Source organism: Loxodonta africana, chromosome 21, assembly GCF_030014295.1.
Source record: "Loxodonta africana isolate mLoxAfr1 chromosome 21, mLoxAfr1.hap2, whole genome shotgun sequence".
Taxonomy (NCBI): Eukaryota; Metazoa; Chordata; class Mammalia; order Proboscidea; family Elephantidae; genus Loxodonta; species Loxodonta africana.
Window position 1 is genome coordinate 10,128,904 of NC_087362.1, and position 14,025 is coordinate 10,142,928.

The 14,025-nt window shown below is 34.9% G+C and overlaps 1 protein-coding gene across 1 annotated transcript in view; it reads left to right on the forward strand.

Moving 5' to 3' along the window:
• The window catches only part of VEGFC (vascular endothelial growth factor C), a 122,770-nt gene that overhangs the window by 86,976 nt on the left and 21,769 nt on the right, over window positions 1–14,025 (forward strand). The window contains exon 4 of the mRNA XM_003415823.4: window positions 11,499–11,650. Within this exon, the coding sequence (XP_003415871.1) occupies window positions 11,499–11,650 (152 nt within the window). The remainder of the gene's footprint in view (window positions 1–11,498; window positions 11,651–14,025) is intronic.

Below are 14,025 nucleotides of genomic sequence, written 5' to 3' on the forward strand. Positions count from 1 at the left end.
AATTGTATTTTTTATATTGCTTACATACTTGATGAAGGAACAAGGCAACATTGCAAATACTCGCAAGATGAAACAAAGAATCCACTATAAATCTGAATTTCCTGTTCACCCCGCCTCTGCCTGAACGATAAAGACTGAAAGAAAATTATTAGGTGATGCTTTGAGGCCGTATATCATTCCTGTTATTATCATAGTTTGTATATCCATAAAGAGTTTATTTTCTAATTATTTCCTAAAAGTACAGAAAAATATTATAGTGTTCATTCTAGCAAGTGTTAGCAAAGAAAGTAGTATGCTCGTAAATTTATTCATACATTTATAAACCTTATTACAATATATGGGTGTGGATAATGCAATAACATTTCAGTGCTTGACAAATTAATGAATTTAAATAACTGAAGTGTTTGGCCATAGCAAAATGTCTTGATTAATTTTTGTTCCTGAATCTGTATTGGACAACAATTCACTATCTGTTTGCTAAGAAATTGTGATTTTATATTGAATACTATTTTGAATAAAGTAATACTAATTTCACAGGTTTTACTATTGTATTATTATATCTTTATCTTATCACACCCTAAGGTGAAATAGTTTTTTTTTTTTTAATTCTTAATGGGTGTTGGAACTAAACACTATTTTCTAGCCCACTGATAATCAGATAGCACTCATGCCAGTCATTCTCCAAAACATTCATCTTAAGAAGATATTATTATAAAAAAACTGCTGCTTTTAATTTCAAGCCAAACTCCATAAAAAGAATTTTGACATTTTGTGTCTCTTGAAAATGGCATATTTTTAAGGTTAGAGAAAATAAATATGGTTAAATTAGAAATTAAAATACACATTGGGGGAATACCTTTAGTAGTGTATTTTTTAAGTAATCCAGTTAGGCAACATGATATGCACCTTAAATTATTTTATCTATTATAATGGCGTTTGATTTAAATCAGATATCAATTCGGTTGATGATCAAAGGGTTAAGTATTCCAATTGTATTTTTTGAAGGTCAAAGGGCTGTATCTCTTTTAAGCATGAAATGACATGGGATAGATTCAAGAATAGATCTTAAAGAATTATTTCATCAAATAAGACAAAACATATCTGTTATAAGCTCATTATTCATAATTCCAAAAACACCTTATTGGATTTAGTTGTTAGATGAAATTTAACTTTCATTGTGCTCATGTTGTAAAACTGTAGCATAAATATTAACTATTGTAGTGATGAGGTTTTTTTTTTTTTTTGCTTGTTTCTTGAAATTTCTAACTTTTTATATAGTTAGTCTATTTTCTTGATGAAATTGAGTTGCAAATTGACAGTATCAAAAGCTTTTTTCATTACTAACACCTTCCGTAAAATCATCTATTATGTCTTGTTAATATTGGGGGGAAGTCTAAAAATGAGCCTACTTTAAAAATGTCACAAGCTTTGTTGTTGAGATCTTTAGAAAGTAATGTCTTCTTTAAATATTGATGCTCACCTGTTTTCTATAATAGATCCTCAAACAGGTTCTTTGTCTCCCCAACACAAACCCATCCCCACAAAATAACATTGTAAAAAAAAACACCCTGGTCTTACCATTTTAACTGTCTTGTTGCTTGACTTCACCTCTGATCAGAACCATAGGGAGTATCTTTGACTTCTCTTTTCTTTCTTCGCAAATCCAGCTTGTCACAAAATCAAATGTCAGTTTTATCTCCCAGCTATCTTGAATCTCCATTAGAACTGAACTTACAAAATAGAAAATCAGTAAACTGTGGTTTCAAACCACCAGCCTTTCAATTAGCAGCTGAGCATTTTAACCGCTGTGTCACCAGGGCCCCCAATCATCTACTCGTCTTAAAATCACAATTTACCTATAGAACTTTTGAAGGTTATCTGTTTTTGTTGGTGCTGGAGTGGTATATGTTTCAGTTTTGTTTTGACTATCATTAATAGGCTTGATACTTGAAATAATCACAACTCTGATAAATTCATATCTGTAAAGTAGTAATGTTTTAAATTTATACATCATTATACCAGCAGAGTAATTCACTTTTGTCATTTTTGTTTTTTAAAATATTTTCAGGCTTTTTGGAATTAAAACTTTGAAAATAATTGAAATCATGGTATTAACTCCTCAGGATCTTTCTCAAGTTACCTCGTATCTGATTCCACACATTCTTTTTAGGTTTGGTCGTGTACTCTTTTCGCTCTTCCTGGTGATGACACCTACATCTTTATCTCCAGCTCAAGTTTCTCTCCGGTCTCCAGACCACCTCCTCATCCTTTGACTTGGCTTTCCCTGAGACAGATAAAAGTCTATCCTTGTCACACTGGAGTTATGACTTACCACTCTCCCCCAGATAATAAACGAGTGAATTAAAACCATTCTTTCTCCAGTGTTCTCTGTCTTAGTAAATGGTGCCATCATTCATCCAGTTGCTCAAGTCATTTTTCCTCTACCTCAAGCCCAGTCAATACTTGCTGTTAAATCTACCGTCCAGGTATCTCTAGGATCCATCCAGTATCATCATCCTACTGCTCACTCTGGTGCAGACCCCTTTCTTCTTCCACCTGGACCATTACAACAGCCTAATAACTGGCCTCATACCTCCATTCATGCTTCCCTCCAATCTGTTTGTCATATTTTAGCCAGCGATTTTTGTTTTTCCCTGAAATGACAAATCAGGTGATGTTACTGCTAAACACTCTTCAATAACATTGCCTTGTTAGACTGAGCCAGTGTTCGGCTAGCCTTTTCTGATTGGGTTGTTCAGGCCAACATCAGCTCTGATTGGTTAGTGTAAATGTCCTAAGTTTTTAAATATTTTTGTTGGCAACTCTTCGTTAGGGCAAAATTCCTTAACATCTTTTACTGGTTCCTCTATGATCTGGCTGCTGCTAAGTCCTCGGCCTTCACTGTCTCTGCTTTTCTTCTCAAATACTTTTTTCCACCAGTACCCAGATTCTTTTAGTTCTTAAATTATGTCAGTGTCTCTCACCTTCAAGTCATTACAGTGCTGTTCCCTGTGTATGAAACACCTCGTTACTCCCTATCCCCATTTCACTGCTTATCTGTTTGTTACTCATCCTCAAGCCTAGACGTAAGTGTCACTTCCGTGACATCCTGCTCTATGCCCCTGTAGCACCCTTTGTTGCCCGTATTTTAGTATCAGTACCTTATCTATCTATCAGATTGTTTTATTCCCTAACTCCCCTAAGAGCAGAGATTGTGTTTGGTTATTATCCTGGGACATAGCATAGCACTTTGCCCATTGTAAATGCTTGGAGCTAAATAGAATGAAAACTGAATAAAAGGGAAGAGGTTGGAAGTGGAGGTAGAGTTTTGTGATGCTTGATTTTGAAGCGTTTTCAAGTGCAGATGCCCAACATATATTTCTGGAATTCTAGAGAGGTGAGATTAGGATTTTAGATATAGATTTGGAGTAAGCAGAGTAGTGATAAATGTTTTTCAAAGCCCTGGTGTGGTTGTTAATAAGAGAGTTTATGTATCAGAAGAAAAAAAGCAGGAGCCAATACCCAGGAAAGCCAGCATGCAGTCCTCGATGGTCCCGTCCAGTTCTGCCTTTGGTTTTCTGATAGTATACCCTGTGCCACCCAGAGAATCCACTGGGTTGTTTTCGTTTGTAGTAAATGGGAGAATTCTAATTTAAACTCATAAACAGATGAATTCTGAGCACCTAATTTTTATTATGTTATTATTTACGGAGCCCGGGTGGTGCAGTGCGAAGAGCTTGGCTGCTAACCAAAAGGTCAACAGTTTGAATCACCAGCCGCTCCTCGGAAACCTTATGGGGCAGTTCTACTCTGTCCTATAGGGTTGCTATGAGTCGGAATGGACTCGATGGAAACTTTTTTTAATTTTTTTTAGATTATGTGATACTTCAGACACTATGCTTTATAATGGGTATACAAGGACATTTAGAGCCAACCCTAAAGGCATATTATTAATTTATATAATGGCATATATATAATTTATCAGGGAAAATCAACATTTATAAGCAGTTAAAAGTAGTATAAGTGCTGTGACAGAGAGGTACAAAGGTTCATGTAAATGTGTATCAGGGAGGCTTCCAAACTAAGGGAGAGAAAGGCCTGGAAGCCCTGAAGGCGGTGTTGACTCATTTATGCTGAACGGTTTTACTGATACTGTGCTGTTTTTAAAAGCTTGGACTGAAGTAACACCTTTTCATGAGTTTATTCAGTTTATCATTAGTGTAGTAAAAATGGGAGCGTGTGATAATTTCTTTCAAATGTAAGAGAAAGTTTCTTACTGTTGTTTTTCAGAAGACAAAAAAAGTTTTTGTTTTATCAAAGGAGTTCCAAACACATTTTGTTGTCAATGAAAAGTCACCGATTACAATTACATAAATTGTAGAAACAGTGTCTCCTAAGTAATGTTAAAACCAAGATTGTTATAGACGCTTCATAGAAGTGGATTTTATGAGGCCCAGTCAAGTCCAGGTTATAAGAATGTGTGAGTTGGAAAATAAAACCACGTGCACCAAGCCTTCCAGAGTCAGCTAATCGATAACAACTGCTTCAGAGTTCTGCGCAGCTAATATCTGAGTTGCTTTGAAAAGTTAAGTGGATTGAATGTCTTTTTTGACCTGTTTCATAAACATACGCTTTAAGTATATTTTCTTATGAGAAGTTGTATATTTAAGAGATACAGCCAAAAAGTAGAAAGTGAATTTTGCAGAAGGTGAATTATTTTGTGCTTAAACTAAGGGAGCAAACGAAGTAGAAGAAATTCATCTGCTTTTGAGTCTGACTGGTATTAGGATTAAAACATTATTTAAATGGTTCAGTATTTATGTCCTTAGAAGTCCTGGGGTTAGAGCTCAAAAGACAGGAACCTCTTTGCTGTGTTTATTAGCACAGGACTGAAAAATCCACCTCAGCTGAGATCTCTGTCTCCATTTATCTAATTCTGATACACATTAACAGTGTCATTTAAAATTCGGTATTGCCATTAAAAATATTTCTTTTTTATTATATAAAAATAATATAATTGTGTATATTTTGCAAGAACATTCCAGATTATATTTTAGTTAACATAAGCATTTCATAAAATGTTCTTTACAGCAAAATGTAGTTAAGCCTCAGTAAAATGTGCAACTATGTAATGAAACGTAGTGGCATTATTTTGCATTACAGACAGGTATTTCTCCTCTGTTAACTAAACTGAGCACTGACAGTCTGAAATATGAATTTATTACATTCATATGTATTCAACAAGTGGAATGTGATTTGTACTGTATCATTAGCTACTTAATATTTGGCAAGCACAGTTGTTGGAAAACAAGTTTTATCCTGATGTAGAAAAATAACGCTATCCCAATACCAGTTATCAGAAGTAACTTTAAAAGTAACATCTGCCTGAAGAAAAAATTAACGCTTCTGTGGAAAATACCACTGGTGATGTCCACAAATTTTATTCAGTGTTTCTAAAACTTCTGAATTGAGTTTTAAAAATATATAAATGTAGCATTGTGTATACATTTTATATCTAACAATCAGGTAAAATAATGTGGTACCAGATGTAACGAGCCCTGATGGTGTAGTGGTTAAGAGCTAAGGCTGCTAATCAAAAGGCTGGCAGTTCGAATCCACCAGCCACTTCTTGGAAACTCTATGGGACAGTTCTACTTTGTTCTATAGGGTTGTTATAAGTCGTAAGCAACTCGATGGCAACAGGTTAGGCTGCCTGCTCTCTGGTGTTCCTTATGGACCTAATTTAAATTCCATAGGCTCTTTTGATAGGTGATCATGTGGTTGGAATACTTGGTTGAAATGTTAACAGTGAACCCTCAATTTTCACCGTTCCCCGTCTTTAGAAATTAGTTTTTTTTAACGTGTAGTTTTTCTGATTTTGCAATTATTAATCATGCTGTCCAGGGGCTATAGACTGCGTCTATACTTAATTAATGGGCTCAAAGACAGAATATTGAAATCCAGTATGGTAATGAGATAATGTGAGCTGAAAAGAACAGAATATAATTTTGGATATAAAGAATGTTTTAAAAGGAGGCATTTGTTTGTGTCGTATTTGTTTTCACATAAGCATTTTTTTTTTATTCCTTAAGAATTTAGTACTAAATTATAATCAAGAATCTTCTTAGTAAGGAGTTGTACGCCTTTTTCTTGAATAGCCTACAAGATAAGTGGAAATAGGAACTGTTGCTTTACAACTGTGGCTAAGCTGGTGTAAACAATCCATTGTTTCAAATGGTGGCTTTTTCTGAAACCTATTCTTGTTGGTGAGAACTGACTATTACATATTCTTATTAAAGAATGCCAGTAGATAACAACTGGAAACCTCTTAGTTGGAAGTGCTTGCCATTTCCTCTGGTTTATTGCACTTTTGCAGAATAGACAAGTTTTTTTGTCCTATTTTTTAAATTTCAGACTTACTTAAATGCACCTTGTTTATAAGTCCTTTTGATCTGTACAATACCAGCAACTCTCTTAATAGGATCCTGATAGTATAGCACCCATCTCTATAATGAATATTATTATTACTATTTCTTAGGTCCTAGACTAGTTTTGGGTAGATTAGGTATAAGATAATACCATCTGTTATTCACTTTACGGCATAAGATCCATTTTAGGAAAACCATCATGTTCAAAATATCAAATTATAATTGTCATCCTCATTTAGTATCTACTAATTAAACATATACATAGGATTACTAGCTAACGAAGAACATAATGGATAATGTTTGCACTCAAGGAACTCAAATCTAAACTAGAAAACACTAGTTAGCATAAAATAGTCCAAGATTAGTGGAGGGATTCATGTATTATCAAAATAGAAGAGAATCTAATTATTGCTTCAAACACTGATGTGTTTGGATAAACCTTAACTCTTTCGAGAGAAAAGTACAGTTACTGCGGTGTTTTCGGATCATTATAAAATGGCAAGCACAGATTTTAAGAGAGTTAAACTGAAGGTCCTTGCTCACTGATATTGATTGTGGTAAACTATTGTTTTTTTGTTTGTTTTTTTTTAACATAGTACAAACTATATATCTGTTTTTTTCATTCACTCTCTTTGTTAGTTTTGTTGCTGGAGAGGGGCAAGAGTCATTATTAATGACTATCAACTTCAAATTCTAACATAGTGCTTGGTATCTTATGGATAATAAATTTAAAAAAATTATTGAAAACTAGATGAAGAAAGCCTTTAAACAGAGATTTTTTAAAAATTTGGAATTCCTTTAACAAAGGTTCAACTCAGTCTTAACTGATGTTGGTGATGATGATGAAAAAGGAGAAGAAGGAGAACATGAAGCAGATGATGATGGTTTTACACTTATTATTATGACGTATTTTTAAAAATTTCCTATGGCTCATGGAATCCATACAGTACCATGAAATCACCACCGTTGTTATCTCTGTTTTATAGATAATGAGCAGAGGCTGAAAAAAAAAACAACAAAAAAGGGATGTTAAAATTTTTTTCATGTCACAGAGGTAGTAAATTGGAGATCCAGGGCACCAATTCCTGTCTGTTTCTTAAGACTAAGCTCTTGGTTATTCTCATGTCTAGTAGAGAAGGAAAGTTTTTGCCAGTTACTTGAAGCGCATATGTGTTTATTAGTCCCCGGGTGATGCTTGGCAGCTAACCAAAAGGTTGGTGGTTCAAGTCCACTGAGAAGCTCCTCAGAGGTAAGGCCTGGCAGCCTACTTCCAAAATATCAGCCATTGAACACCCTGTGGAGTACAGTGATGCCCTGACACACATGGGATCACCACGAGTCAGAATCGACTCCAGGACAGCTGGCTGGCTCTGGTTATATATTTATTTTTCTTTGCGGGGGAAGGGGAGAGGACAGGTGTGTTTATAATGGCTTTCTAATTTTTTTTTTTTTTTGGTTCAAAAAGGTTTACATTTTCTAAATACTCTCTGATTAGGAAAAAAGGCCATGAACATGCTTAGTAACACAAACAGCCAATATAGTTTCACAAAATTCACAAATTGTTCTATAAATAAGAAATCAGAATTCACTGAAATCAGAATTCACTGCTTTGCAAAAAAAAAAAAATATAATAGTAATTTTAGTCATTTTAAATGCAAATGTCAGTTAATATGCATGCATTAAACCAGTGCAGAAACAGATTGGAAAATGAAAAACCATCTTCAGTGTCGGACAGAAGCCAGCATGGCTACACGTATGTCTTAACACACACACATATGACACGTTCTCGGTAGACGGTTCCTGATTTTTATGAGGATAAATGCATTGGTCAAAGTCGTCTTCTTCTAGACTCTTAAAAAATTTTCCACATTGATGTAGTCAAGTAAAGAACTAAGGAGATTGCCTGAATAACTCAGGTCGAACGCTGAGGGGTGAGAGGGTGGGGGGTGGGAGATGTTTTCAGAGACTTTAACTGAGTTCAGCTTGATCATTGCATTCTTGGACACAAACAAGGGAAATGGGACGTTAGTAATTAAGGTTTTGTCTACCTTTATTGAATAGATAAACGATAAACCTCAACTAAATTTTCTATTTCAACCTGTACTGTAGTTTTAATGCTCATATAATTCTCCAATTTACAAGGGAAAAAAAATTTTCTAAACAGTGGTTTGTTTTTAGTGCCTCTTTAAACAAAAAAAAAATTTTTTTTTTATCCTTTTAGTCAGTATATTCACGAACACAAATCTCTTCTACCCTTTGAAAGTAAGGAGCCCAGCTTATTTCTCTAGGAAGATACTTTCTTAATCTGCATTTAGCTGTTCTCCATTTCACTAGAACATTCCTCAAAGCCCCAGTGCCTGAAGACACACTTGATGCTTTTGGGCAGATACTGATTGGGGACATACCCGCTCAAGAATGGCTGATGTCTATTCATGACAACTGACTGACACTGCTCCCTGTGATCTTTTCCCCCTTCTGTAAACAGGCTAGGGTGGTTTCTGGAGTGTCAGGAATCACTGAGGGCAGGGATGATGCTGCCAAGAGTTAGGGGTGGGAAAAATCATTAATTCTTCTACAATAGAGTTATCTCAGATACTGCCTTATCCTTCACTATCAGGCTCTGTTCTGCCTTGTGTCAGTTGAGACATGCCAAATCCTTCACTGATTACAAACATTCTCTAATCAAAAATGATCCTGGTGGCCTCAGCCACCTGAGTTCTTTTCCCTCCAGTCACAAGGGGACTCTGCTTGTCCCTCCTTTCCCACTGCTGCTCTTATTTTATAGCCCTTGTGCTGCACAGGCCTCAGAACCACGTCTGGTACCAGTTTTCTCCTATCAATCCTTATTGTATTTGACTTCCCCAAGACATTTGACCCAGAGACCACACACACCTTTTTGAAGCTCTGCTTTCTTTGGCTTCCCTTGGCTATGCAATACTCCCTCCTGGTTTTCCATCTTCATGTCAGATTTCTTCCCAGTCATATTTACTAGTTCATTTGCCTCTTCTCACCTCTTAAAAGTTCCTGTCCCCTCTCAGGCCACCCTAGGTTTCTATTATTAGATGTTTTCTCTTCTCACTGAGCATGGTCTCACCAGGCAATCTAATCAGTGTCCAAGACTTCAATTAAATGTTGATGGCTTTTCAATGGCTCTTCTATCATCTAGACACATGTATGTAACTACTAATTAGACATGAGTTCTTGGGCTTTTGTGAGCTGACTTGTACACCTTCCTACCGTTTACATTATTATGGAGTTTAAATAAGCAATTTGTAAATTATTTATTCTGAAAACCACTTTATATTTCTCCTGTAGCACTCATTTTAATGTAGGGCCCATAGATGTAATAGGAAATAGAAGAAGTATAACACGTGTAGACATTGCAGAATAATAGACCTTAAAATAGTTGTATATAATGCAAAGAATTTCTGCCCATCACATCAAACTGCGTAAACAATGTCTTTTTAGAGAAGAAACTGGGAAAATATCATAATATTGGCATATGTTGAGATCATATGTAGAATATATCTATGTAGAATAGATATTATCCTGGAGAACGCATTACTCTTAAGAATTTATGCAAAGAAAGGTAATAAAACAAATGTATAGTGTTTTTTTTTATAGTGTGTAAACTTCATATCGTATTCATATACATTAGCTTACATAATCTTTGCAACAATCCTGTGAAGTACTGTGAAATATTATCCTCAATTTACTGATCATTAAAGAAAATACAGCTTGGGGAAGTTGAATGACGTTTTCAAAGTTACACAACTTATAAGCAAGGGAGCTAATAAAAGTACCTGTCGCCCTATCTGGGTGTAATCCTGTGATCATTTCTTCTGAATCGCATTATTTTTATGCTAAGAAAGTAGCTGATTTTTTTAAATAAATCCATAATGAATACATTCCAAATGAAGAACTGTGCATTTTAGAATTTAGACATTTCTCTCTTTCAGTGTTCAGAATCAGTTTTAATATTTGCCTTGTGGGTGTGGATGAAATTGGTAAACTAATTAACCGTTGGCATGAAATCACAGCTAGGTACTGGGCCACAAGGCTGTGGAGTATGTAATCTTTTTATAGCATTGCCCAGGTTCCCATAAAGGTATCAAATACCATATGGTTCAATTAGAGTTAAATTATTAAAAACTAACCTTAGCAAGCAGGCAATAGCCCTGATTACACTTTTACCATTTTTATTAGTGGTAGCTTAGATTTTAAGAACCTCAGGAATTTAAATTCATTTAATTTTACATCACCAATTTACTTGTATATTGAGTTTAAAACATTGTTTTTGGAGAAGGCAGAGGACTTAAGTTCTCCATAAATAAAGCATTCAAAGTGAAGCTTTACTTAAACTAAATTTTATGACTATATCCAGAATCATGTAAAATGCCCTACCTTATGTTAAGTTCATTATTGTCATAATGCCTTTGTCAAGAGAGAAGGAACAAAGCTTTATCTATTTAATAACGATTGAGTTTATTTTTCTCTTAAACTTAATAAATTCAAAAGAGATATGAGATAACTGTAAAACAAATCTGACCTAGAAATGTAATTTGGACACTATGTGTTCAGTTTACGTAAAATAGGACTTAAACCTTTCTGGATTGTGTGGCCAATAGCTTTGCTCTTACGTAACAAAGATGTTTATATCTGTGCCACTTTTTAACCCTTGGAATGTTAGCTAACCATAGGTCAGATGCTTTTAAATTTTAAATGCTTATGTCAAATAATAGAACTCTGAAGCAACTTTTTTTTTTTCTTAAACACTTAGGTCTATTACATCTGTGCTCTATAATCATGAGTTATCATAATTCTAATACGCTTTATAACTAGTGACTTGATATAAGCATATGAACTATTTATTAATCTGATAATTGCTGATTAGAAGCAAAAGAGTTTAAACGTTGTAGTCGTAAAAACAGTAGTGTCCTGTGTATTTTATGTGGCACTACCTAATCATAAATAGTTAATCTCATTTTTTTTTTTGGACTCCAGCATTTAACATAAAAATGCTTTATAGCACCTATATAATTTTTTCTTCTTTGTGTCCCTTCTTTGTAGTTGTTTGAAATTACAGTGCCTCTCTCTCAAGGCCCCAAACCAGTAACAATCAGTTTTGCCAATCACACTTCCTGCCGATGCATGTCCAAACTGGATGTTTACAGACAAGTCCACTCAATTATTAGACGTTCCCTGCCAGCAACATTACCACAGTGAGTATGAATTAAATCTATCTTTTCTGCATCCTATACTAATATAAAATTATTTTCAAGCAGACACACGTTTATTAAAATAATTTTTGTGAAATTTGCTGTAATACACTTTGCAGTATATTAGACATAATGAAGACAAACTTTAATACCATACCATGAAAATAAAACGAAACTGAAATAGGGAATCCCTTTTTATAGACAAAGTAGTTCACAATATAAAGGAATTATTTCTATGGAATTATTTCAGTTATATGGCCTAATGACTATAACATTCCTGAAATCAGGTATGCTAACTCATAAATGATATTAAAACTAATGACAGAAAAAAAAAAATTAAGCCCTGATAAAATTTTGGTCCAAAACCAAAAGTAAACAGAAATAAATTGTTTTACATCTATTAGCATTCAGTTTCCTTTCTTCAACCTCAATTAATTATATATATACATATTTGTATGTGTGTGTGTGTATATATATACATATTTCTGGTTTCAACAAGAATTGAATATGCAAATAATGGTTAATTAGAAGAGTTTTCTTTTAATATTATTTCAAATTAACATTCAAAAAAACATTTGTTATTCAAATTTCCTTCTTGTCATTTTTTTATGTTTGGTAAATGGCAGCATATCCTGGGTCATACTGAAGGACTGGATTGAGCAGCACCTCCTGCCCCTGTGAATAGTTTATAATGAATCATCTGAAATCTAGGGGCTTCCTGCTTTCTGCCCCCAAATGAGGATGCAAGTCTGTTCTTTAGGATATTAAGTATATGTTATCTGCCTATGAGTAAAACTTACATAAACTCATTATTTGTAATAAATGTCAAATTAAATTGATGAGTAAAACATATACACTACAGAAATTTTAAGGCAAACCTTGCATTTTCGAGGACATAAATGTAATATGTAGTCTTCTCCATGGAGTCTCGTTGTGGACTTTACTTAGTGTGACAAATAGCTACTAACCAAAAGGTCAGCAGTTCAAATCCAGCAGGTGTTCCTTGGAAACCCTATGGGGCAGTTCTACTCTATCCTATAGGGTCACTATGAGTCAGGATTGACAGCAATGAGTTTTTAACAGGTACATCCAGGGACACTTGAGAAGAAACTTGAGGATAGCCTCAACTGAGAGACAAAGAAAAGACCTTACAGGAACCTGTCAATAAATTCATTCCAATAGGAGCAGAGACAACTGGAGTTCTCAGCTCCTTTCTCAGCCCCACCTCCCTTAGCATCTAATCCATTCTTAGAGCTTCAACCATTTTTAGTGATTCCTTAAGTTACCCTTCAAGATCTGACCATAGTCTTGACTTCTAATATCTTATCTAAAGCTATCTTATTATTGCTGTTTAAAATTATATTAGATATGATGGCTACAAAAACAAAGATGTTTTAATCCCTTTATTGCTACATTATTCATGGACGTGTTCTCTCATAGTCTTGGAGACCTTAAAATCACGCATTTGTCATTGCTTACTCCTTCTTGTTATATCCCATCTAAATACTCTGGATAATTTGGGGGTGGAGAATATCTGTTCCAAACGGTGCCTTGTCGCTGCGGTCCAAGTCCTCTTCATTCTGTGTGGGTATCTGGTTTACTATAGTGGCCTCAACACTAGTTCTGTGGTTAGTTCTGTAGTCTCAAGTCTTTCACTCCTGTACATTGTCACAAGTAAAATGAAAAAGGCATCATTTCATTCCTCTGATCAGAAACTGTCAGGACTTTCAGCTGCTCAAAGATTTGAACAGGAATCTTGCACCTCCCTACTCTGGCAATCAGCCTTCCTTTCTCGTGGTGTCACCCAGTATTCACCAAGCTCATTTCCTGCTTTGTATCTTGTTTCTATTCTGGCCCTGGCTTGAAATAAGTTCCCTTTCTTTTCTGCCTTTCAAAAGCCCTATCGATTTCTCAAAGTTCAGGTAAAGGTCTTTCTCCTCCGTTTGTCTAGTCCAAATACCACACCACCGTAGCTTCCCTGAGTACCCGTAACAATCGCTGAATTTACTTCTTCCTTGCATGGCTTTATCAGAGTCTATAAATGTTTCAGGTGAAACTAGATTGTGAGAGTATTTTAGGTAGGATTATAGTCTCCATAATGTCCAGCTAATAACACTTGAAAATAACCTGGTCTTTAGTATGCTTTTGGCCCTTTACTTACATTATCACATTTAACCCTTACAAAATTTCAAAGCTATGAGCTAATCACTGTGCTATACTGATCAACAAATGCTTGTTAAGTAGAATCATTTATTTGCATGTATTTTGTAACACTTGACATGTCCTATGGTGTATTGTCATTGTTTATTCACATAAATACTATGCTAAATGTAGTTTGGGGCAAGAGGAGGCAAAAAGCTGTAGGAAAAAGAGCCTGG